Below are 26,939 nucleotides of genomic sequence, written 5' to 3'. Positions count from 1 at the left end.
TTTTAGAATAAAATATATATGTATATGCAATGCTACTATGACAGATTTGTCCCTATTATACTCCAGACTGAGGTCTGGGTGTGTGCCTCTAGCACTGTGCAGGTATAGAGGAAGGTGCATCTGCATGTAGCATGATTTTCAGCTGTTTGTTTTCAAGTTTTTAACAAAACTTGCATTTGTCAATCCCTTTAAAATAAATATCTTTATTATAGGAGAAAAATTAGTGTTATTGTGTTCCACTGACACTAGATTAAAAGCAAATTAAAATTTTATTTGTTAATTTTTATTTTATTTTATTCTTGTGGTTGAACAATCCAGTACCAGCATTATAATATAGTTTCTTAAAATGAAGGCTGTAACTTCTGGGATGCTATTAGAAATAAGAAAAAATTCAGAATTAAGCAAATTCTGATTTTTAAGTAAACTCCACAGCTCAATGCCAGAAATGAAAGAACATCTAAATCTGCTGTCCAGGCTTGATTATACACCCAATTTTGAACCCAAAGCAACACTCTTGCACTTCTGTTTCCATATGGGAAAAAAATCTCCATATTTACTGTGGTCTTTACTGAATTTTGTTATTTTAATAGCATCCGCCTAACACTGTTAGCAATTGTCAAGAACTGACATCCAATTATTTTTGTGTTGTGAAACTTGTTCATGAAGAGCAGAGCTCATGAAGCTTAGTTTATGAATTCCTTCTATGGTGCTTTTATTCCTGTCTAAATCCTCTGAATTGTCTTCAATATACTGCAGGTGACACTTGGAGCTTTTGGCCAAGAGGAAGAAGTCATTTCTAATCCCTTATCCCCAGGAGTCATTAAGAACATCATCTATGAAAAATGTCATTTACAAGATGAAAGAGAAGCTGTGGTTCAGCAGGAACTCGTCATCCATATTGGTTGGATCATCTCAAATTCACCTGAACTTTTCAGTGGCATGCTGAAGATACGAATTGGGTCAGTAAAGTATCTGTTTTGCTTACTACTAGTATTGCAGGGGAATATACCTGCTTCAATAGAGATTGTTGTTACATTGCAAAAAAAGGTTATATATAATATGATGCAACAAAACGGGTATGCTTCAATTTTACATTTCTAGGAAGCCAGCTTTAAATTATCATGCCAAAAGTGGGTACACAACTGGCCTTATGTTTGCCAGTCGACGGTATAAAGTGGAGGAAGGGTGGTCCTTATAATACCTTATTTGAAGCTTTCCGCTAATGTGGTGAACTGTAGGATTTCTAAATGCTTGATGTTTATCAGTTTAGGGCTTCAAAACCAAAAACACTGTAGTGGGATTTTACAGATGCATGTTGTACAACAAATGGTTAGTAGTAAGTATGCTACCTCCAGGTCACCCTGTCCTGCCAGTAGTCAACAGGCACAATGTTCTACCTGGCTCACCTAGCAGACGGTGGCAGTAAAGCCTTTCAACGCTTTTTGCTCGCTCAAGCAGGTACCTATGTATGTAGGTTTGGGGCAAATGGGTGAAGTGGGGAGACTTTATAAATGCAACAATCTAGGAAAGATACAGCATGAATTTGATTCCCTTCTGAAATGAAAAAAATCCTCCAAGACAAGATATGCTTGTAGTTGCATTCTGTAGTTTCCAGTAAGCGCTGAGCTTTTAATATAGTTTTAATATAATGAGCTTGAAGTATAGTTTTGTCTAATTCAGTCTTAAAAGTCCAGTAACCATGAGCAACAAATCCCTTGGAGACAGTGTTTCATGATACTTAAACTATTTCTTTTCAGAGCTTCAGTACAACAAGCTGCATAAAAAGATAGCTTGTTCTTCTACAGTGTTGTCTGTAATGGGAACTTCAGGTAACGAAAGCTTTCTGTAGTTCAAATGCATGTAGCATTTAAGACATCCCTAGAATATTGTAAGGCACCTAGGTAGTGAATCTGAGTAGCCAACATCTGGCATAATGAAGACATAGTTCAAGAGCAGATCTCTACACAAACATGCATCTGCCGTGGTAAAGAAAAACCTGAATGATCCTATAATGTGATGCTAAAAGTCTTTTATTCTAGAAAATAAAAAATTAGTATCCTTATTACAGACACGTACAATGCTTCTTGACTGCTTATCAAGGTTAAGCTATATATAGCTTAGGAACCACAAACATGATTCAAGCCTGAAACATCATTTACCAAATTGAGTGTTCTTTTTAGTTCTTTGATAATATGACTACAAATAGTTCGTGCTTCAGTGCTATCATATTCCATGGTATCTGCATTTACATTGCTATCTACAGTAATTATTTTTTCACAGTTAGGAACAGACATGCATTTGGCTAAGTACCTCTTTGATGAAGACAGGTGCTAGTGACTGAACTTTACAGAATTAGTGAGCATCCTTTAAGATTAGAACTTAAGTGTTCCATATTTTTTGATAGGGAAAACATGACACTTCAGCACTGGAGGTAGATACCAGCAGTCTTTTCTCTACCATGTAAGATTCCTGTTACTACATTAGAAGTAGTTTCTAGTCATTATAAAACCAAAACCTTCTCAATCAAATCACCTGTGTTACATCTAACTGCAAGTACATCTTTCACTTAAATACACTTTCTGTAGCCTCTACAGGTCCATGTTACTCCTCTTCCCCTTCCTCATTCTCTGCAACTAATCCCTTTTTTCAGTTTTTTTTCTTTCTTCCAAGCTTAATTCTAGAGATTCAGTTTCCTTTTATGCTAGTGTTATCACCCACTCCAGTGAGCAGAATTATTAACCTTCTCACAGAACAAGCATTCCAGTTTGATAATGATTTGATTTAGTGTCTTGTTATTGATTTGTTTTCAGGGTTTCATGTTGAAATAGATCAAGTTCTTGACAGTCCTATTACTGTAAAAACCTCCAGTCAACTGACTTCTACCCACCCCTTGTCTGTGAAGTTTGGTAGGAGGTCCACTCTTCGCTTTGCTATGTCACATAGGCTACTGCCAACAGAAAAGACCACTGAATGACTTGCATAGAGATGTATTTGAGAAAAACACAACAACAAAACAATTCCAGCCAGTTCTGTTTGTTAATCTTAGTAATAAGAGATGAATGCTATTCACAGAGTAAACTGAATAAAAGCAGTATGTTCTGGACAACGTAGTACGCCCATGTTGCCTCATGTTCTCCTCATATCCTGTACCTTCAGTGAATGATCCTAGAAATCTCAAATGTAAAACCATGTTGAATTGGTTGGCCTGACATCTCAGAATTCTATGCAATTATTAAAAAATCCTTCAGTACAAAAGTCTGTGACTTGACATAGGGAAACAAAAAAAATTCTTTGTAGGTCAAGTAGTAACATACCTGCAGAATGTGGCTATAGTGCTGACAAGGTAAATATTTTAGTAATACTTCACTTTTCTCTCTGATAAACAGAGTAAAACAGCTCTTTGACGTATCCCAGAGTTGATTGGGTGTTATATGATAGACTATATGAAGAAAAACTGGTGAAGTTTCTTTACCCTTTTGACAGGAATAGCTACTTGAACTGAAGCAATGTGGATGTTCAGTTACTGTGCTTCATATGTATTATTTAATCTTTAATATTACATTTGAAGCTGCAGCATTGTTTTATATTACGTGCAAAAGAAAAATCAGCATTTTCCTTTAACAACTTGCAAAGTCCTGCTTCTCATGTCCCTAAGGTTGAAAAATCATCAGTTTTCATGTTTTTATTTAATCTTTTTTTTCAAAAAGGAGTAGCAAAAGACGTGTGATAGACTGCAAAAAGGGGCTTCAAAGGCTAAAACTATTAATAAGCCTTGAAGTTTTTTTCAATGTAAAACAATTTAATTTTCTTTCCTAAGCTCATTGGAAGAATGCACATACTGTCAAGACCATAATTTTGAGTAGGAATTATAACACCAGAAGTCAGGTAAATTTTGTTTTAATGAATGTGGGATGTAGGAAGATATGCAGTGAATGTATCTTCCCTGTGAAAAGTATGCTTCACAACCTATTTCTTAAAATCTAAACTGAAAGTCATAAGGCAAACAAATGCAAAATCTGAGGAAATTCCACAAAACAGTAAGAACAGTAGAGTATATGATACTATAACCTCATCCTAACAGCAAAAGAATACAAACAGGATGACATGGAATTTTCCTGAGGTATTTTACTGGACTAAATTTCTATCTTTGCAAATGTTGTATTTAATTAATGAATCTTTTCCTCCCTTTACTTCAGATGGATTATCCATGCTATGAAGTATGAATTGAAATTCCGTGCTGGAGATATGCCAGCCAAGGACCTGTACCAGATGTCCCCTAGTGAAGTGAAGCAGCTTTTGCTGGATATTCTTCAACCACAGCAGCAGGGGAGGTAATGAGATGTGTGGAGTTTGTGTCACCTGTTCTCATTCCTAATAGACTGTTCAAGTAACTTGCATTTCTGAAATACTTTGTATACATCTTAAATCAGCAGGTATCTGCAATCAGTAGTAACACTTATTTAAGGAGAGGTAGCAAAGGTGCACTTTTTCATTCTTTCAGCTGTGTCCAAGTTTTACAGTTGTTTCTTTTGTAGCGCAGCTTCATTTTTCACCTTTATCCTAGTGGAAGCCTTAATTTATAGTAATAATCTATATAATTTGGCAATACTGTGAAGCATTATATTCCTCAACGTAGGGAAAGGAGTCAGAACTACTCAATACTGCCTACTTAAGTAAATAATCTTAAGGAAGACAAAATTAAGTTTGTCTGCTGTTCAGTGCCTTTTTTTCTAGCTTATATGAATTAAGAACGGATTTTCTCTAGAATACTCAAGAGAGAGCTTTGCTGCCTGAAACTAGTTAGTTTGGAGATAGTTTGGAGAAAAGATTATAAGTTGCCAAAAAGAGTATTCATTGTGATGCAGGCATGCATGAAAAAAAAAAAAAGTTAAAATTACAATATTTCCACTTACCTATATTGAAAAGACTGACGTTAAAAGTCCTCCCATAGGTTTTACTTCTAGTTAAATTAGATTAAACTTTGGCACATAATACTGCTGATAATTTTTCTAGTCCTTCACTGAATGGATGATGGCAACTACAACCTTTGCTCACATCATAGTACTTTGTTCCTGCTCAATTCAAAATCCACTCTATTTTTTAAAACCACTCTATTTTTTAGATCTATAGTCTTTAATGCTTGAGAAACAAACTCCTTAATGTGGTGTCTGCTCCCTCTTATTTAATTTGTATGATGTAGACTCTCTCTACAGTCCATTATACTATATATTCTGTATTTTCTCCCATGCTTTTCAGTGTCTCTGTTGCAGTTAATACTAGCTTTCTAGTTGCTGTCTCATGTTGATGTTAACATTATTTCTCTCAAAACCTTAACAAAAGTGTTAACTTGCTTGTAATCAGAGCTCTGCTTCAAAAGGGAGCTGTCAGTACTCTTACCTTATGAAAAGAGATCCTCTACTAAAAATTGTCAAACTAACTGCGGACAATAACATTTGGGAAAACTTTTCTGTTAAGTATGTGCAGTACTGCTACGCAAAACTAATCCTGTACTTTGAAACCACCATTACCAATCATATTGATGGCTGCCAGTTCTTAAAATTCTGTTGCTGGTCTTTCAGACATTTTTGGCCCAAGCTAATCTACCTTTAGCAATTGTGCTGAAATGCATTTTTCTAACGTGGTATTTGAAGTAGAATGATAGCTGTTTCTAATCCACCACCTACCACGTTTTATATTTTATGGATGTAAAATTTCTTTGAGCTATATTTATATAATGAATTGTTTTGCCTACTTGGTATGAGGAAAGAAATCTTACTATTATAGTTAATATAGTGGATTTTTTTTCCCTGAGTTTGCCTGTCATGGGAACCAAACAAATTTTGTTGCTAAATACACAGTGGCTTCTGTTTTATGCATGTTTTAGTCTTCTGTGACTTAATTGACAGACACGATGAATTCAGCCTGTTACCTTTACTGTACTGCAGTGGATAGACTTCGTAGTTTTTTTGTGTGTGTTTTTTTTTTCCCTCCAGGTACATAAAGCACAAACACACACATAAGAATAACGTTCTAACTACTACTTTCTGAGCATCTTGATTTTATTCTCTTCAGAGTCTAACATCCCAGGCACAATGTGTACTTCATATGCATCATTAATAGGTGTTTGCTATCACTGCTAACCTTACTGGCTTACACCACAGAACACGAGACTTGGTTCTGAGTTGGAAACAAAAAGCTGTTTCAGATTATCAATTTCCTTTGTCCACAGAGGCTGGCTTAACAGACGACAAATAGATGGTTCTCTGAATCGAACTCCTGCTGGATTCTATGACAGGGTGTGGCAGATCTTGGAGAGAACTCCTAATGGTTTAATAGTAGCAGGGAAATTTTTACCACAGGTAAAACATGCACAGGTGCTCAATTATTTCTGCTCCACATTAGCAATAATACCATTCACCATTAATAGTAATATTTATTGTATGCCATAATATATTACTTCAGGATAATTTGTTCCTTTTCTGATATACATATATTTTTTGAATCATACTTACTTTTTGGTTCTGAGTAAAGTACAATTAGAATAGAATGGAAGTCATTTACTTCTATTAAAACATTCTTGTAGGACTATAAGACTAAAACGCCCTTTCCAAGTCATGGAGTCCAAAGCTGTGCTGTCACGGGCTCTGAAATCTGCTTCCTATTTGATGCTGCAGTGGTCATATTTTTTAGTTGTGTACTATTTATTCAGCAAGCACACAGGCTGTATTGGGGTGGGGAGTGACTTAATGCAAACGATCTTTTCACTGTAAAAGTATTATTCGTTTTTCAGCAACCAACTTTATCGGATATGACGATGTACGAAATGAATTTTTCCCTCCTAGTTGAAGATATGCTGCAAAATATTGACCAGCCAGAATACAGGCAAATTATTGTAGAGGTATGTGGCCTACAATGGAAGAAATTTCATAGTGTGCATGTTACTGCTTAAAATAAATAAATAAATAAAATTTGTAGAAATATAATTTTAAATACAAACACTTGCTTTAGTGCTTTCTCCATGCATTTTGTGTGATTAAACTGGTTACTGTTAGCATGCTCAGAATATACTAAGTTTTCGATGTTTTCCTTCTTTAGCAAATAAGTAAATACTAATCAGCGTGCCAATACACTTATGAAGACTAATTCAGTCCTAAGCCTGTGCCTTTTCTTAGTGATTTTCCAAGTCTCAGGAAAAATTTGCTCTAAAACATCAGTTTGCCCTCCAATAGCTTCTTCTTTCCCATTTTGCTGAGGCTTTCTAGTAAGTTGCTTTGTGTTACTGACTCAACTAACTTTCAGTTTCCTAGGGTTTTAAAAAAAGAGACTTCTATAAACTCCTTCCCCCACCAGTGCAGCTAATAATGGATACTTTTAGAACAGATCAAGAGCATATGTACCTTTGGTAACTGACATCTGTGCTGTCAGCAGTGTTCATTGTTAGTTCCCAAGTATGCGTCCCTGATGCCTGCGAGTTTTTTTCCCCGCACTAAAATTAATTCAAATCCATCTCAATTCTGGCTAACAGCTAATGGTCATGCTGCTTGCTGGAACATCCCCAATTTTTGCTAAAAGAAAACAGTTATCAAAAACAAAGATGACCAATATAGATTCTACTGCCTACTTCTATAGGTCACTCATCATATTTGTCTTCCTATTTTAAATCTTTCAGACATAAGAAATGTAAATTTTCTTGAACCAACATTTTTTGTCTCTTGGCTTTGTTGTTTACGAACTTTGCCATAGTGCAATTATCCCATGTGTATACATCAAAACATCAACAGCTGAGGTTCACTGTTTGCTGCTTTTCACTCTCTTCATTGTCTGAGCACCACTGTTTGTGCAGCCTCTCACTTAACTGAATAAACTGGAAAATAACTTCCTGACTCCCAAAGTGAAATGTTAATGTCAGTCTTTTCTGCAGTGTCCTTAACTAGGTAGTCACCAGAAATTGTAACTTTTCATGAAGGTCAGCTTTTTTTAGTGACTCTTTCATAAAAGTCACAGTTCTTTTATCCGCACACTATTACCTATGCCACTATTAAATTGCTTCCTGCTTGGAACAAGCATATGCAATTATTTACAATGCTTTTTATGTAACCTGAATTTTAACAAATTAAAGTCCTACCGTCGTCTTCTTCTGCCTTCTAGTTGTTGATGGTCATATCTGTTATTTTGGAGAGAAATCCAGAGTTAGAGTTCCAGGACAAAGTCGACTTGGACAAAGTGGTGCAAGAAGCATTTCGTGACTTTCAGAACGATCACAGCAGGTCAAAGGGAGCTGAGAAACAAGTGAGTAAAATACTGCTGTCTTACAGCATTTACTGTTCTTGTTGAAGTTTACTATATTGTTAATATTGTGCAGTGAAAAGATAAAAAGCAAATTGCTAAGGAGTTCAGAGTAGAACACAAATACAAATGAATATACCCAAATGCTGCATAAGTCTGCCAAAAGCCTATAAGCAGAGGTAAAAGAAGCACTTAGTTTATTTGTTGAATTGTGAATTCAAAGCAATAGAGTAAGGACACTCACAGTGTTAGCCACCTCTGAAACGGATAAAGCTGAAATGCTTAGGATGTTCATTAAAAGGGTAAAGAGGTAATTGCAGCACAGAACTAGAATAGTTTTCTAGTTTAGAATACCAGAAATTTGTAAGGAAGCAAAACCTAATGCTCAGCAAGTATGAATTTAGGATCTTAGTTACTAAGATACTAAGAAAAACTTATGAACCAAAGAACTCATTGACAATATTAATGTAAGAATTTTAAAGGCAAAACTGCTCGTAGCTACTGATTTTTCCACTATGGTTGCATTCACAACCTAGCAAGCTTTTAATCTTTAAGGCTTAAAAACCAAATAAACGAAACTTGATCAAGTAGTTTTTAAGATTTACTTCAGTAGGATTTCAGGTTTTATGCTTTAAAGGCCTCTAAGCAGTCTCCCTACAAGTTTTGGTGCCTCAAAGCTCGGTAATTCTGTAATAAAGCCAGGTTCACTTGACTGGGTGAAGAAAGAAATGAGTCAAGCAGTAGGACAAGTCCCTCTGCTACTGAGGATGATCTTACTCGCTCAGTCTGGCACTGTACTGTGCACAATATATTCAGAGAGATCTGTACTAGCCCTGAAAAACCTATTGGTTCATAACACTTATATGCAAAAGCACTGCCTGTTGTTGAGTTTAGCTATTTAGAGATGAGGAAGAATGTGGTCCTCAAGTATTTTTTCAGAAGTTTTAAGGTTCACTTTCTTGTAACTACTTTTGTGTAATGAGACTTGAAAGAAATCCACAGTTAGCCTTAGCAACATGTCACCTTGCACAATACCTTTGTTTTTAAAAGAACATAATTTTCTTTAAATTATGTTTCTTTTGGCCTCATCATTTTGGAAGGGTAATGATTCTGTGGTTGCAGCCATAGCAAAACCAGACATATCATCCACACAAATGGCTATTAAGTGCCAGCTCTGCACGCTATCTTGTTATATGCTACCAATTACAGTGACAGGCTGGAAATCCCTACGGCTGTAAACTGAAAGAAAAATCCCGTGCAAAAAATGATTTGTACTGGCTTAGCTTCAATTTAAGTGATGGATTTTCTTTTTTTACTAAACCCAGATCTGGTTAGAATGATGCCTTTCGTCTGTTAAAGAGAAATCCCAATTTAGAGTTGTGATTAGTATGTTTAAAGAGTTGGAATTTCCAACAACAACATACATGAAAATTTTCTGGAACCTTAGTGTCCTTTATTCCCAAGTGTATGCCCAGTGGAAGTTAACTGTAGCCTATCTGATGATATTCTGTCTCAGGTTTTCCTAACAAATACTGCTAAAATAACTCATAATTTGTCTGAAAGGTGTTCTTCCATTCAACTCATTTGCATATATTTTGATTTTTTCCCCTTAGAACATGTAATTAGTATTAAGTGATTACTCCAGTAACTTCCAACACACCCTAAAACTACAGAAGTCTCATAGTTTCATCATGCAATCTCTACCTTTGATTTAATAATACAATTGGAAAGTAATCTATTTCCTGAACTGAAGAGTTGAACCTCTATTATAACAGCCAATATATAATTGGAGAAAAAGCAGCTGTTTTAACATCATTAACTGAGCAAAACAGGTGTTCAGTGAAGAAAACCTATTTGCTGATCTTATTTGATTAACAAAATGAGCTCATATGCTACCTGTGGTTTACTTCTTCCATTTTTATTTTTAATAAATCTTCAGTCAGTATTTCTGCATGTGCACGCACGGACCTGGATCACAATCATATTGTGGTAGCACAGTAAGTTACCACACAGTAGTCATTTATCTGCGTGTTTTAAGATAGCAATTGTTCTCTGTCACCTATTACAATTGAAAAATATGGAGAAGGTAGCACTGGAAAATTCAGAAAGGATATAAATACAATATGTTTTATTAACGTTTTCCACATGTTCAGAGAGTACATGTAGAAAATATCTGAAAATTGAGCAGAATTATACTATAGCTTTACAGTTTGAAAAATACATTTGCATTTCTAACATATCCACAATGTTTCTCCTGTTCAGTTGAGTTTGTCTGCCTTTCATAATCAACACTTAACCGAAACATCTTCTCTCTCTCCTGCAGGATGACATGACTGCATTCTACAACACTTACCCAGTCGGAAAAAAGGGAACATGCAGCTACTTGAGTAAGGCTGTGATCACCTTATTGCTAGAAGGGGAAGTGAAATCAAGCAATGATGATCCTTGTACTGTTAGCTAAAGCTTCAAATACAGCATAGGAGTTGCTGCTTTATTTAGGGTTCTATGTATTTTGCATGCACATATTAAAATACTGTTTTGAAGAGTAACCCTGGCTAGTAATACAAATACATGTACCATCCTTTGCTAAAAAAAAGTGCCATTAAAGACACGAAGTGCACCTTAATTTTCCTGTCTCAACTATGCAGCATGATACCGAAAGCACATGAAGTTAGTCCTGTGATATCTTAATTAAGTAGAATGGTATTGTACCTTTGATATTAAATTTATGCATTTACCATAACTGGTATCTTAGAGAAATACAGTGTAAGATTCTGTCCTTATACCTCTTATTTATTTATAATTACAAACAAGTTTATTGTAAATTCTAAATTAAATTCAGAAAATACTATAGTTAACTAATGCACACCAAACTGTGGAAATATGAAACCTAGATCTTATTTTATTTTTGATTGTGCACACAAAATAGAAGCAAGTAAAATAATTAAGAAGTTGTTATTCTTGGAAAAAAAATCAGTTCAATTAACAGCAGGCATTTAGTTGTTTGGGTTTTAATTTACCACTTGATATACAGGTTTCATTGCAAGAGAATGGCTTTTTTTAAGCTCTAGCAATAAATATCACTGTAGTTTCCCAGTTTAAGTATCTGTATAAAGGGAAACACATGATAACAACATAAATAGTTTTTATTAAAAAAAAGGAAAGCAAACTGTATTTAAAATTAGTATCAATGAAGAAAAAGCTGTGTATTAAATGAGCTATTAACGCATGAAAGAATTCAAGATAAATTTGTCTCCCAAATGTGTGAAAACACTGTATGCTAAATGCTTTATTTTGTTAAAAGTAATAAAAATCAAATGCTTTAAAAAAAACTTTCAATAAAAATACTTTTAGAGTTATACACAGACTCATTGAGTTTAGTGGCAGCCTTTTAATGCGCTACTGGGTGAACCCACTTCTAAAGCTTTAGAACTGGTCCAAAAACATTTTGATAATGGAATTTACAGACCAGCTACAACTCAACTGTCAATAAATTGTTGCCATTTTGATATTAAAGGCAAGTAAATTCAAGTCATAGGGCAAAACTAATGTCAGAAGTGATGGAGTGAAGCTTGGTACGAGAGGAGTACTGAGAAAGGCAGTGGTTAGTACTTCCCTGATTTGCAGAACTTCCCTAGCAATCACAGAATCAATCCTTCTTAAAACAAAATGGTAGCAGAATTTGTTTTTGAAGGAGGACAGTAAGCCATTTAGAAATATCTTGCCAAGGGATGCAGAGAATTAGAAAGGTCAGAAAAGCTAATTTTGGGTTGATAGTCAGGATAGTGGTCCTACCACTCATCCTTGCATTTAACATTCAGTGGAGGGTGGTTCTTGGGAATAAAGGCTAACACAGTTACTGATTTCTGGATACATTGAGTGTTAGTACATTTAATATTGTCTAAGGGACTGTAGAATTGCTCTAACTGCAGCAAGAAGGTAACAATTAAACAGCAGAATCAGTTGGTAGCATTGCAAAAAAAATGAAGCTACTAGTTTAAACAACAATTCAACTTATCCTCTCTTTTTTTTTTTTTTTAAGTTTGGTACTGCCTTAAGAATTACCAAGTACAGCAGATCTACCTGCTGGGGTTTGTTAATTTTTATATTGCTTGCAAAGCTACAACTAGCTATGGAGCAGTGATTACATAGGTAGTAAGCATGTGTCTTCCTAGTGTTTTTAAAAATACTCTAAAATTGATACATCTCTTGCAATACAAATACAGAACATAACACAGAGTCACCTAAAGGACTACAGTCATGTCAGGTGGAAATCAGCCACAGCTCTTTATTATGAAGATGCTCTTCATTATCTTCATTTCTATTTTTCTTTAGGTGACCATAATGTAAAAGGCATATTTCTTAATAGTACATAATCAAAGAAAATGGAGAATGATGCAGCTTACCTAACAAGATAAAGGCGGTTTCCTTAGCAGGCCTGGCGTATTCTTCCCACCGCAGCTTATTGACCCTTAGACCAAGTGTAGTGCTGTTTGAGAAGCTTTTTCCTTCATTTATGAGAACAAATAGGAAACAAGTTGTTTAGCAACCTACTTTTTGTTCCCTTCCCTCCCCTTTTGTAATGTCTATGTTGCGTTAAACTATTTAACACAACATATGTCCATGTTGTGTTAAAATATTTTATACGGATGAAAGAACGAAAAGTGGATTTCTGCAAACTCCCCAAAGCCTGGCTGCTTAACTAGCACTGTGGATTGTTTGTAATACTCTTTGAGAGAGGTGACTCTTAGCAAATGACAGGCAGACGATACACATGCCTATGTACTCTCTCACATTCCTACCTGTTCTAGTCTCCCACTTAAACCATCCACTTTTTTCCTTTTTTTTTTTTTTAATACAGCACTTAAGTTGTGCTGGTTTTTTGTTTTGTTTTTTTTTTTAATACGTTCACCTAAGCAAACCACATTTTCCTCTGCTATTAGCAGTAGTGGAAATACCACCTTGCAGTGGCAACTCCTGATGTAATAAACATAACACCCCATTCCCCACTCCCAAACTCACTTTGAATTTTGCCCAAACCATCATCTTCACATTGGATTACTGTGACGCTTAGTAGGTGTCATGTTCACAGTATATCAGACGTTTCAACCTGCTCCATTCATCGAGAGAATTCAGACGGTAAGAAGTTGATGCAATTCAAAATCTATTCTCTTGACATTTTTTGCTGTTAGCTTGTTGCTTTCTTCTGTATGAATTTTCCATCTTGTTTTGCCTGCTATCAGTTTGTGCAAATGGCACAGAACTTCTCCTTTATATTTAAAAGAAACAGACAACCAGACTATTAATAAAATCAATCTCTGAGAAATTCTCTTCATTACTTTCTAATCCACCACAGCAGAAAATGTAGCAAGAGATCCTTGATTTGAACAGGCTGTTGTAGGAACAGTTCTGAATGTGATGCTATAAAAACAATGGCAGCTGGGGGATTTTTCTTAATCAAGATCTGTCAGCATGCAGCGTATTTGATAACACCAAGCTTCGTATCCATATGATAATACCATTAGATAGCTACCATTCCACTCTTGTTATTTAGATCTTAAATACTTCTGTTTTCACTGCTATTTAAAATATTTTCTTGAGCATTACACATGGATTTCATGACATGAAAACTCCTCAAGGAATCATCAGGATTCATGATCACTGTCATAAAATAATATTTACACACCTCCTACAGTTTTCAAAAGTTTACCTACTTGACCAAAAGTATTTTTGAGACTTAAAATTCCTAATCATTCCGTAAAAATGCTTTTCAGCTACATGAGAGCAGAGAACAAGTCTTGATCTTTATCGGGGAAAAAAAAGGTTAATTTGAAGTACCAATACATCAACTTTTATTCTAGATCACCATTCTGATGTCTTTCTGCCATCCTTACTTTTTCTTCTCTGATAGCAAAAAAACTCAGAGTTCAAGTCCTGATTCAAAACCCTGCAAAGCCTGACCAGCAATGATTACAACTGGGTCTCAAGTTTGTAAGAGGAAAAAAAAATAATGAAAGTGGGAGTGGTGGAGCAGTCAGATGCCTAAAATATAAATTAAGAAAATACAGAGGTGCAATTAACTCCACTGAAGCCTGTAAATCTATCTCATCCCAAAATCGAACAAGAAAATGACTTGACTGGATTTTTAGATAATTATGATCCAAAAAATCCCTGCCAAACACATCACACTTTCTCCAAAAGTGTGACAATCTTTTGAACTACACCCGAACAAATTAAGTCTTGAAGCATGAGAAAAGAAAAATTATAAGCCAAAAAAAAAGACAGTCTATGCTTTGCCATAAACACAGAAAATAAATATTGTGAAACACTGCTGAGAGTTCAGAGGAAACGTGCTGGATTACATACACCATTCTTTCCTACTTCTACTCCTTTCTTATTGAAATGTAGGAGAAGTCATGGGCTGTGTGCTTGAATATGGGGAGAAGGCAGGAGTGAAGCACAGCTGGGGTCTGAATTAGACAGAAAAGGTATTTTCTCTTGGCTTAGTGGGCTTTTTTGTTTGGTTGGTTTTGTGGGACTAGAATAAGGAAGTTGTATTCCATTATGTAGCACTGTAATATTAGGAACTAAAAATGTCAGACAGGTATTTTTTCCACCTGGGCAAGTTTTTCATTTTGGGTATTAGCAACACTTGGAAGAAAAACAAATGTAGAAACAGCAGGTATAATGAAGATAAAAAATCTACTTGTAGTGAGTCTTACCTGAACCCGAAACATCCTCCTGAAAGGTTTGCAAGAGTTGCTTACAAAAACATTTTGTAAAAGCGCGCATTTCACACAAGGGAAGGGGGAGAGGAAAAAAAACCAGCTTACCCTGTCATCAGCCATGGGATCAACACATGGGATAATTTTTGACCTGATCTGAAAATAAGTTGCACTTAAATCTCTTATTCATAACACAACAAAACTTGAAGGTGAAAGAGGTGCTGTGTAGAATAAATGTTTCCTGATAGTACCAAACAGCAAAGTCTGAGCTAACCTGAACCTGATCTGTATAAGTAAGTGGCATGAACCTTAACAGTCCTTTCATAGTGCCACTAGCTAAAATTTTTAGCACAGAAGTTGAGGCCAAGCACAGGGGGGGGAAACGTGACATGACATACATGAAAAATGAATAAAATACGTTGCAATCATTTCTTACTCAACTTTTGCATTAGTTAAGCATTCAAATGAAAGGAGGCTTGGAGACTCTATGCATAACACCAGAAAATCTGCTCAGATTGCAAGAAATCACTCAGGTGCATGTGGATATAGGAAGATATCCACTTGTATATCACTCCATGGAGGTAGTAAATATATAACTTACAGAAAACAATTGTTGGTTAAAAGAAACAAAACAAAACAACAACAACAAAAAAACACAACATACCAAACCTCTCTTTCTACATCACAGAAGAGTGATTAAACTCAGACAATGCATGTGTGTCCCCCCATGGCTTATGTTCCAGAAACTAAAATGCCCACTGTAATTCCAATATGAACAGGAATAGGAGAAATACAGAACTGTATTTTGACTTCATTGCCTAAGCTCGATGCAAGAAGCTGAAGTTCCTGCTTTGCTTATGGAAGGCTAGTATATTACGAAGTGATATCTGCAACAGGGTTGTCAGTTAGCCATGCCTGTAGAATCTGAAATTACCGATTTTGCTTGTGTATGAGTCATTAGGCTGCACTTCAGATTCTCATAGGAGATGACTAATCTAACTCATAGGCAAACAAACCCAACAATTTTCTCTGATCCAGTGGTAGACAGTATGTATTTAGTAAGGTATGTTACACAGCTGAGCTTCTATTTCCTGACGATAAATCATGCTGCAAAGTTTATAAAGGAAACGTAAGCAACATGCTTAGAGAAAATTTTAGAACATTCGCTCTACTTACAGTGTTTACATGCTTCTACTCCATAACCTACGGTAAGAAAATAGAAAAAATATTAGCAGATTCACATATACTTGGAAGGTATCTAATGTTGCTGGCTAGGACTTAATAATATGCATGTAAGAAGAAACAAAACTGTCTTTAAATGACACACAAAAAAAGGAATAGTATTAAGGTTCATAAGGTCTTCAAGTAATGCCTCCAGATTGTTGGCACCTAGCTAACGAAATCCAAAATTATTTTGTTTGTGAACAAATGTCGTTCACTATTAAGTTGTTTTATTCTCAAGTGCTAGGAACTTCAAGGGTTTAAAAATAAGTGAAATGATTGATTAATTGATGCATTTTAGTCTTACTTTTGGTGATTTTTACCCTGTATTTTAGTTTTATTGCCTGAATATCGGAACATCAACATTGGAAAATTCAACAAGCTCTTAGTTCTGTAATTCCACCTGCCTGTGTTCTTCAAGAGTATTTATTTTATTCTTTTTACCTGGGAATTTTCATGAAAAAGTATAATTATCACACTGCTACTCACTCTTTTTTATGGTTATCATGTATCTTTAGAGGGCTTAAAATAGCACTCATTCTCCTTGTGTTTGCACTATACAAAATGCCATCCTCTTTCTCAAAGAATTTATCTGAGTGTAACACAGGAGAAAACAGACAGACAGAGTGAACTGGGGAAAGGAACACAAGAAAGGCATGTTGTGGTGTCGGTGAGTGTGACTGCTGTAATCCCTGCAAGCAGCAGGCAAAGGAAAATCTACTTTAAAAATTGCTTCCTGGCCTCCTTACTATTTCAGAGCACACCTAGAAGATATGATGGTAAAAATATCAATGAGCAGTTTCACACCGTGATCATTTGTGCTCCCACCACCGATTAGGGGAGCAACAGCATAACTACACAGGAGGTCTTCGGCCAACAAAGTCCTAAATTGGTAGCAGTATCTCAAACATAACATAAAAGTCTCCTAATGTTAGGGCCTAGAAGATAACACAGATCTGTCTTATCATAATATTATTATGACAAATGACCAGTGTGCTTCTGAGACCAAATGGCCTTTTATCTACAGAGTCCTTTGTTCTTTTTTTTAAGCTTACTAATTTTTATATACATAAAAAATAAAAAATATAAAAAAATCAGGCTTGTTCCTGTTCCTTTCGCTATCAGTACTAAAACTCCTGCTGAAATCAATTACAGCAGGGTACAAGTTCTGTGAGATTTATTCAGATTCCCAGAGCTATATCCAAGAATAACATTAAACTTAACCAATCTAATGAAAGCTATCCTAAACATCAGTAATGAAGATGCAGACTGGGCAGACAGACAGAAGGTTTCCTGGCAAAGAGTGAATCACAGAACAACTGTCTCTGTGTGTTCCAGAGACAGACAAAATAGGGGATTTACTAATACTAGTGATTTTCATTTCAACTGTCTTATCACAAAACCAATGGAACTAGAGCTGCTATAAAACTCTTCTAAAAATCAACAGGTTTCAAGAGAATGAGACAAATCTACAGTTCTACCTGTGAATGCTTTACAATAAACGTTTGAGTCTAGGTCCATAAATTCTTGATCTCAGCATCACATGGTCATTCAAGAAGATGAATTACACATTGTTTGTTTATGAAGTGTTAAAAACACAAAACAAATAGCTGTTGAAGCTTGTATCTTAGCTCAGCTCTCCTTGTAAAATGTCAAATACTCAGCAGAAAGTTTAAATTAGAGATATAGTTGACACGTGAAAGTACTGAAGTACCTAAGACTATTCCCAAGAGAAGTACCCATCTTAATTGCTTCTATGGTGCCTTTTTTTAAAATAAAAATCAGTAGATCACAGAGTATTGATATGCAATTAGAGATACATGTCTCTAAGTAGCCTAAACTATGTAATTTCATATTTATTTTTATTTATTTTTAATTTTCTGATGTTCATTTGTTTGCCTATTGTTCTACTCCAGATCTGCTTTGGCTGACAGTACTCATTCCCCCAGCACTGACAGTACGACTGATATTTCTGCTTGTCCCTGCACTCCACAGTTACTTTAGAATACATGCACTAGCCATTTCTTCATCAGTAATAAATGAAATAAATGATCAGAAACAGGGCTAACAGAAATCAAAATTAGTAGTAAATATGTTATTTTTGCATTTTTGATTACTTTCTTGGAAGGGAAGGGAAGTACTAAATGATCCAAAGAATCTTCTACTTAACTAGTATTGAAATCCATTTTGAATTCCATGTGCCTCCTGCATGTGAACAATCAGAATATTTCTAGGAATACTTCCAATGTCACTTTCCAGGAGTTTCACATGTCACATGAGCCCAATGCCATTCATTTGAATCATTCAACTTTTATGGCTTGTATAGGAGTCAACTCAAGTGACAGAGGAACAGACAGTATTTTCAAGGAACCAACTTTGGTATTTTTCCATGTTCTCCTGTAAGCAAGTTTGCTTTGCAGCAAAATTTCAGTTGAGTATTTTCAGAGTTTACAGGTATTTTACATCAATTCATTTATTTTTTCATGATACAGGAAAACAGAAGCAGCTACCATAATGATGGTCAAGACTGACTACTAGAAGGAAGTGTTCTAGAGCAATTGAATAGCACACTATTTAAATCAAACGAGCATCTATTAACATAAGTTGTATACAATTTACAATGTGGTGTTACTGCTGCTTAGCCAAATTCCCTAGGATTTGGATAAGAATTTCAACTTACCTTATTAACTGATTTTTAAATAGTCAGATATTCTTAAAATATGAAACTTTTTTTTTTTTTTTTTACAGTGTAGAGGGGAAAAAATAAGTTTAGAGGCGAACAAGATCTAAGCAACAGCATCTTTATCTCACAAAGCAAATGCTAATACCTAGAACCATTCAAAATATTTTAAAACTATACTCAGGTAGAAGTTTGGCTCTGTAAAATGGTTAACATGGGAATGCAAAATCTATCTTTACCTAGATTTAACACAGTCATTCCTAGATGAGAACATTTTTACATTTTTGCTGAAGTTTTCTGACTTTGTTTCTCATTAAGTGAGGAATGAGTAAACACAAAGAGAGAGCATAAGTATCTTGGTACAAATAAGTATAAACTCATAAATATCTATAGCATGTACAATAATCAATGACTACTAATGCTGTTAGCTGAAGAATTTTTTTGATATCATACAGAAGCGCAGATGTATTAAAAAACGTTTCACATGTAAATGTTTACTCACAAACAAAATCAGCTCAACACAACACACAGAATTCCCACTTCAAATACTCAGGTGTTTAAATTAAGTGGTGTCATTGCATTACAAGTTAGAAAAAAATCATTTATTTAGAAGGCTGTAATCTCCCTTGCTTCTCAGGTATCTATACTGAATTTTTAGAATGCTCAAACTGTTTGATCACATCTAGTATACAATACACAAAAGTACTTTTCAAAATTTCTAATTTTACCTGTTTCAGGCATGAAAGAAGAATTTTTTTACTGTTCCATGTTTTTTGTTGCTTTCTTCCTGTGGTTCCACAATTCAGGATACCAGGTCTGTAAAACTTTGGATTAATCACCAAGAAGTTCAATACCCACCACAGTTACCACCATTAAGTTTAATTAGGATCAAGTGTAAGTATATAACTATAATTCTATTTTACGGACCAGAATACACACTATGGAGTTACCATGTAATCTGCCATAAAGTGGCATAGATTGTAGTCCATATAATATCAAGGCAGCAAGCACAAAGTGAGCACACAAAAAATACACATACAAACCACACAAAACTTAAGCAAATTGGGCAACACTTACAGAATAACTTTTTGTGTCATTCATACGATTCTTCTGACCCCACATAAGAAGCTCGAAGATCACTAAACATGAAATCATTTCCATCACATCAAATGAAAACAGTATAGTTTACAGAATTAAATAGATTTGTGGGTGCATGTGTTATGTTTTAAACCTCGTAGCTACTTTGCTTTGCCTGGGTCACCAGATTCTTCTCTTCTATGTCAAGTGCTTTCACATTTCCTATCATACTGCATTTAAAAGTGCGAATGCTTTTCCTGAAAGCAGAAAGCCGCCTGGAAAAAGTGATATCCTCTTTAACAAATACAGCATGTCTTGCAACAAATTGCATTTGGTATTTAAAAACTACATTCATATTAATTCTCCATCCGTCACCCATTATTTTCACATTCTACCTTCCACAAGTCCCCTATTCCTGGCATTCTCTTTGGGAGATCGTGAGATATTGTGGATAATTACAGTCATTTTCTACACATTTACAAAAGCATTTTTTACTGCTATTTATAATGCTGTTTGGCCTCCAAACACTAATGCAAAACAAACATTAACAGCTATTAAATGGAGAAACAGGGGTATTATTTAGGACTACTTTTATGGTATTTTACTTACCATGATGTAAGTCTTCAGTCCAACCATTGCACATATTCTTCCAAAGCCAAAACACTCTTTTACAGCTCTTCTAGTAAGCATCAGACTAGGATACTCTCGGTGATATTTACGAATGATTTCTCTTCGAGCATCCCTAAAGACTGAAGGAGAAAAACAAACAACATTTAGAGCTGATACAGAAAAATCCTAAAAAATCCCTGAAGACTGCTAAAGTAATCAAGTAAATATTCCATTCTAATTTCAAGCTATTGCATATTTTATTCAAAAGTTATCAATTGTCCGGGTCAGTTCAGAAGATAAATATGCCATGCTATAACAGCTATTATCAACAAAGCATGAATTGATCACACTTAGCAGATAGCTGAAGAGCTTTGTCAACAAGCTTTTCGGCCTCTAATGACCATTGCTAAACATCCAACAAGAGATGATCATTTCTTCAAATTCTCACAAAATTATTTGTTCAGAAGAACAATATCAGATAGAAGTACTGAAGGATAGCATGTCTATTCCATAATAAGCAATTTATGTGCAAGATATGGTTTATGTCAGCTCTTAAACCCAAATCTGACACAGCTTGGTGTAACAAAACACTTCTGAAAAAGCTTGCCTTTTTTTTTTTTTGGTTATATTTGTGTGTGTGTGTTTTTTTCCCTCTCCATATGGTTAGCAGTTTTGTTTCAATTAATCTTTTAGATGCAGCCTTCCATCCCTCAGCTGTAATGTGTACTACAGCAGCCAGGCCTACCACAGCATGTTGCAAACAGTGGTTGCACTAACTACAGGAACCTGCAAGGTGGAGATGCTCAGTTGTACAAATCTACTTAGGGTCTGTGCCATGCTTTACCTCCCTCCCCAGAGGAATTTAACATCAGTGATGGGTCCCACTGACACCTCCTCTGGGTTGTAGGCCCAAAGATTTATGACAGAATCAGAAGATACTCGTAAGCTTTTATTGTATATGTGGTCCGTGGAGATGCTACCATTAAATGGCGTTGTTTTCATGTCTGATTTTACTCCACCCATGACAGTAACATCCAAAACCACCCCCCAAAAGCGTGTACACAAATCACTGACATGATGCTGGAAAGGATAAGTTACTGTATTCACAAGAAAGCTTCAACATGAGAGCAAAACAAGTCTGATTTGGCAGTCTGATTTTTTGATCTCAGCTGGAAAGAACCTCAAGTATGGGTAGGATTTTTTCTTCTCCCCACAAGAAACAACTGACAGCTACACCCTTACCACCTAGAAAAAGAAGTCACATTTCCAGCTGTAATAAATAAATAATCTCTGTCTTCAAAGTGCGGATGTCTTACATCAAACATGCAAGAGACTTCTGCTCCACAACCCCCAGAAGCAGCTCCAGTAGGTTACTATGACTCGTCAATGAGTAGGCAGACATCTGTTTAACTAGCAAGAGTCCCTCCTAATGTATTTTCTACTTAGATTTTCCATGGCACACATAAACAAACATTACTGGAATAATTATAATATTACATAGCATAGAACGACACAGCTTGTTCAGAGTTTTTTGAACATTCAAATACATTATTGTGAGATCTGCTCAAGACTTTTTTTTTTTTGAGAAAATTGTACTTACATTAAAAAAATGATAGCAAGAGGTATCAGAACATGAAAACATGTAATAGTATTTGTGTGGGAACAAAAATGTTGTTTTTGCGTAGAGTTACATTGTTTAAAGGGAAGGAATGTAGTATTGAAATATGCTTGCAGTGGTAAGAAAGCTTAGCGGAGGACCTTGTAAAATGCAGACAACCAGACTCCTTAGAGCAATTAGGCAAAAATCACCGTGTCAGGTCAGATAAGTGAAGAAACATTACCACTTCAAAGAGTAAAAAAGTCAAAAGAAATTTGAAAGATAACAGGCCGGCAACTGAAGGCCATGTATTGTCTGTGAAGCATCGGATAGGTTGTGAACCTGGATTTCCCAGTCAATAGGGAAACAGGGGAGGGTCCCAGCCGTCGAGAAATAAAGTATATAAACCGTACTGTGTGGCTGGTAGGCACGCTCCTGCTTGTGGGACGCCCGCCATTGCAATTGTGAATAAAAATGCTGCTTCGCTGAGATCCTCGCCTGAGCCTATGTTATTGGCTACGGAATGTTTCTCACATTTGGATTTCATTTGTCTTTGAAACTGGTTTCTGAACCCCTGTTCTTATTCAGACTGTCATTTTGACCTTCCTGTCTTTTGATGGTGTTGGGCAAGACCAAGAGAGAAAGCTCATGCACTCTTGTAAAATTAAGCTTTCTTCACAGAGCAGGTTTTCAGATCCAGTCCTGTCAGCCTTTATATCAATTCCGTGACTTCACATGAGCTTCGGGTCAAGCGTCAAGTGGCAAAATGAATTTACTGCTTATGGAGACATTTTTTCTTTCTTATCACTATCTGGTCCCCAGTACTGGAATATTCCTTACCTTTGATCAGATTAAAAGTATACTTGTAAGAACTCATTTTGTATCTTCAAGCCTTTTTGTCAATCATCCCATTGCAGCTAAAAAAAATATCTGATTACAATTTCAAGTCCTGTATTGGAGTTGACCCTCTCATTTGCTTTAAATGCTTTTATTTCAGAACACTTTACTTGTCATGAAAAATACCTTGTACATTACTGAATATAAATAATAAGGGTTAAGAGACAGCTGGAAATTAAGTGCTATGTGGTCAATTGACACATCCGAAGTGCACCATCACTACCCTAACTACTGTGCAATTTGCATATAGAATGAATAAGCCTGAAAAGACAACAGCAGTTTATAAATTTAATGTAATCTGCCTGAAAATGAGGATAGCATAGGTAAATATTTGTATGTGGGATGTCAGTTGTCTCTTTTACTCTATCATTACACACTGTTGTTTAGTTTGTATCTAAATGACCTGCTATACTGGAATCCAGTTCTGTACAAAGCCTCAATAATAGAAATTATGTCTTCAAAAATATTTTACAGTTCCATTTATGCAAGGATGCAACACGTTAGTATGGCACATGAGAGATGAGATGGAAGACAAGGGCAATTAAAGAATTAGTTATCTAACTCCACTATTCTACAGATAGCGGTAGTTCTTCCTTTCAAATTATTTTAAGTTTTTTATTGTTCTCTTTGCTTTGAAATAAAATCAGCTATGCCTGAACTGACAGCTATACAACCACTGCGTGGTTGGTGGCAATGTCAAGAGACTGAAAGGAAGCCTCAAACCATTTAGATTGAATTCACTCAAAAAGAGACCAACAGTCACCTGATCTGCATTCCTGCGTGCACTTTATCTGATTTTTAAATATTTTCAAACACCAGCTTTCAAATTTCAAACGTATCATTTTTTCATGCAAATACTTAGGTCAAACATCAAAACATTTGGCTTCTTACAGGGACAGGCATAGACAAAATCTAAATGTCTCACTCTCAGATTAGTGGCAACCCTGTTAGATGGCCCAACTAATTTTTACCTGGGTTGGCACAAGCCTTTGTCTAGTCCACTCTAAAAACTGTATCTATATTCAAATGCATTTTTTCCCCACCAAATCTTTACAACATGGCATTACAGACAAAAAATCCCATACAGTCATGGACTCCACTTCCTCACTGATACCATTTTTACACTAACTACTGCACCTTCATTTTGTGCATTTGCATTGCAAAGAGTATCTTGGGATAGGCTGACGGATGCAAGAGACGAAGCTAGATTTAATTAAGACTACTCATGAATAAAACCATGCCTGTATTAGTGGGACTGAGGCCTTCATAAAAGTTTTGCTGAAAGAACAGCCCTTTAATGTAGAAGGCCACTCCTGACTGCTAACGACAATGTCTTACATATTGCCATTTAAAAAAAAAAACAAAAAACAAACACTAAAAACCAAAAAACTGGCATGAAGTTATGATCAATATGTGAGCTTTACTACATTACTAAACTAGTTTTATTAAAAACGTGCACTGCCACACTGTCAGCAAGTGAGAATACTCTGTACAGGATTTTCAAATACACTCAGTTGAACTGCTTGATGCTGTTCTATGTTATACCAATTTCCATCAGCATCTGTGTGAATAATGGGGAACAATTCCCCAAGCGTTACTCAAATTCCTTTCTTGGGGTTGCTACTGAATTCTGTGACCATACACAAGCCAGTACACTCTGTACCTTGTGCCATCCAGCTGTTAAAAGGGTTATAAAATTATCTGTTTGAGGCTGTTGGCTTAACCGTGGAGGTTGTTAAAGGACATTCTACAGGAGTTGAGAAACACAAAATTACTTTAAAAGATTTACTGTATCTTTTACAGAAAATCTCAAATACCCATGCCTCCAGGTTGGGAAATGGCCTGGGAAACTCTGTACGGACAGACCTAAGGTTTAGAAGAGAAAAAATGAACAACTCCGCAACTGCCTGGCATTACCCCCACAGCTTCCGTGGATGCAACCTAGGTCAGCACAAAGCAACTGAAATTTTGAAATAAGTATTATTTTAAATCCCCCTCTCTCACAAAAATCCTGATGACAAAAGACGTGTTAGAAATCTTGAAATTCTTGGGTTGAAAGCCCACCTACAGTTGCCACATTGCTAAAGCGAAGCTTATGTAAAAGAAGAAAAAAAATCTGGTTTTCCCCTTCTGTTTTAGGTAAGAAAATCTACAAGGAGAAAAGATTGGTAATATCCACAGGAAAAATGTCTTCCAAGTGCCTAATTATTTTGCAACCACAAAATAAATTTATGATGAAACTAGCCATTTTTCTGGGGAAAACAAACAAACAGAGCATGTAAGTTTGCTTTTAGGACAGCTATAAAAGTTGCATCTTTGCTTGCTTCTGATGATCCCAAAACACGATACTCCAAGGCAAATTCTGAATAAAGCTAGAACATTTTATTAAACAGGAAATAATGGCTGGGAAAAGCAAACCAAACTAACAAACTAACCAACCAAAACACACAAAAAAGGAAGACCTTATGTGCTGCCTCTAGAATAAGGAAGAAAACTTCCTAATTCTTCTGCCTACATGACTCATTGGAAATCCAGTGAAATACAGTGAGACAAATTATCAGAAAACACAAGAATGGCCGCAATCAGGTAACTTAAAGACAGCAGGCAGAATGAAAATGTGATAGAGGAGGTGCACTCTCGGGTAACAGAGATAAACTTTATTACAAGCTTTGTTAGCTTTTATTTGCTTTGATGTGTAGTAGGAAATCTCATTTTTAACATCTCATTATGCTTTCTGTATCATTGCATAAGCAAACCTAATGCCTTCTTTTTCTGATAAGGAAACAAGCTATATAATTCAACTTTCATCTTAAAGATGTGGGGAAACATGACTAAATGTAAGGAAGGAAGGTTTGGATTTTCCTTCCAACACAGACTATTTTCACAGAGATTAATAAATGCTGCAAGTTTTGCCAGGAGAGATTTCTGTACTAATGTATTCTAAATTTTGTTTCAAAATGCAAACAATTTTATCTTATGGATTCAATATTATTTATTAATTGCTCTGAGAAGAGCTGTTGAGCTCCTAAGATGCTTCGTGACAGGGCTGTTAATAATTCTTTCATGACAAAATTTGTAATTCAGAAATTCCAAGCCTATATTCAGTAACCAGCCAGACCCAAGATGTTAATAAACTCTTCAAATAAAAGATGTAATATAATGTGAATCTTAAAAAATAAATTTCCTTCGTACTACGTGAAATGAATACTTATACTAGTGGATTCAGATTTTTCTGACATTTCTCAGCTACTGGATAGGGACCCAAATTAATCACCCCTCCTTCATGTCCTACCCTGAGACACTTTGTGAGAATTCCATAAAACACTCTCTTAGCTCTCAGGCATTTACTGTGAGCGTCACATCATAAGGCTGCACATTCAGAATGTTTCTGCAGAGATCAGTCTGTTAATCTGCCCCTTAGCTTCTATTATCACTCTTTCACAGGCTGACAACAATTAGGCTGGTAGCAAGTTAATGAATATAATCCCGTTGCTTCTTTAACAATGTCAGGTCTGTCTGTTTTGTTTTTGCTTGCTTGTCTTATACCTCAAATTCCAAGCTTTTAGGGATAAGAATTATGTTTACATTTTTCAGGGCATACTAATCCGTAACTAGGGCCCTGAACCCTACACGAATAAAGCATGACATATTTATCTAGTTTGGAAATAGTAGAAATCAAACTTCTTGGTGCTTTGGTGGGCAACATACACTACCCTAGAGAGCACCTGGTATACTGACTGGTAGAACCAAGTTTTAAGTGATTAGCACAGCATGCATAGGTATAAACTGACTACCTGATACTAAATTAAGAGACAAATTAGGTTTACAAGATATGTTAGATTCATGT

At 35.6% G+C, this 26,939-nt stretch overlaps 1 protein-coding gene and 1 long non-coding RNA gene across 7 annotated transcripts in view; one reads left to right on the top strand and one right to left on the bottom strand.

Annotated features, from left to right (window-relative positions):
* PHKB (phosphorylase kinase regulatory subunit beta) overlaps positions 1-11,645 on the top strand; it is a gene marked incomplete at its 5' end in the record, with an annotated part of 74,965 nt that extends 63,320 nt beyond the window's left edge. For all 4 annotated transcript variants that reach the window (XM_080552926.1, XM_080552929.1, XM_080552928.1 and 1 more), the window contains 6 exons: positions 757-959; positions 4,197-4,331; positions 6,230-6,359; positions 6,791-6,898; positions 8,149-8,289; positions 10,610-11,645. In XM_080552926.1, coding sequence (XP_080409052.1) covers positions 757-959; positions 4,197-4,331; positions 6,230-6,359; positions 6,791-6,898; positions 8,149-8,289; positions 10,610-10,747 — 855 coding nt within the window. In that variant the 3' untranslated portion in view covers positions 10,748-11,645. The remainder of the gene's footprint in view (positions 1-756; positions 960-4,196; positions 4,332-6,229; positions 6,360-6,790; positions 6,899-8,148; positions 8,290-10,609) is intronic.
* Positions 11,646-11,786: 141 nt separating this feature from the next.
* LOC308176794 overlaps positions 11,787-26,939 on the bottom strand; it is a 33,530-nt gene continuing 18,377 nt past the window's right edge. For 2 of the 3 annotated variants that reach the window (XR_013938623.1, XR_013938625.1), the window contains exons 2-4: positions 20,599-20,738; positions 19,641-19,728; positions 12,857-16,214 (exon numbers count right to left, since the gene is read on the bottom strand). This is a non-coding gene — a long non-coding RNA (uncharacterized lncRNA). Of the gene's footprint in view, positions 12,795-12,856; positions 16,215-19,640; positions 19,729-20,598; positions 20,739-26,939 lie in introns of those variants that run through there. The other variant, XR_013938624.1, reaches the window with a different exon arrangement.

Source organism: Anser brachyrhynchus (genome assembly GCF_964034855.1).
Source record: "Anser brachyrhynchus genome assembly, chromosome: 12".
NCBI lineage: Eukaryota > Metazoa > Chordata > Aves > Anseriformes > Anatidae > Anser > Anser brachyrhynchus.
The sequence above is the reverse complement of the archived record's forward strand: the minus strand, read 5'-3'. Positions and strand labels throughout refer to the sequence as shown.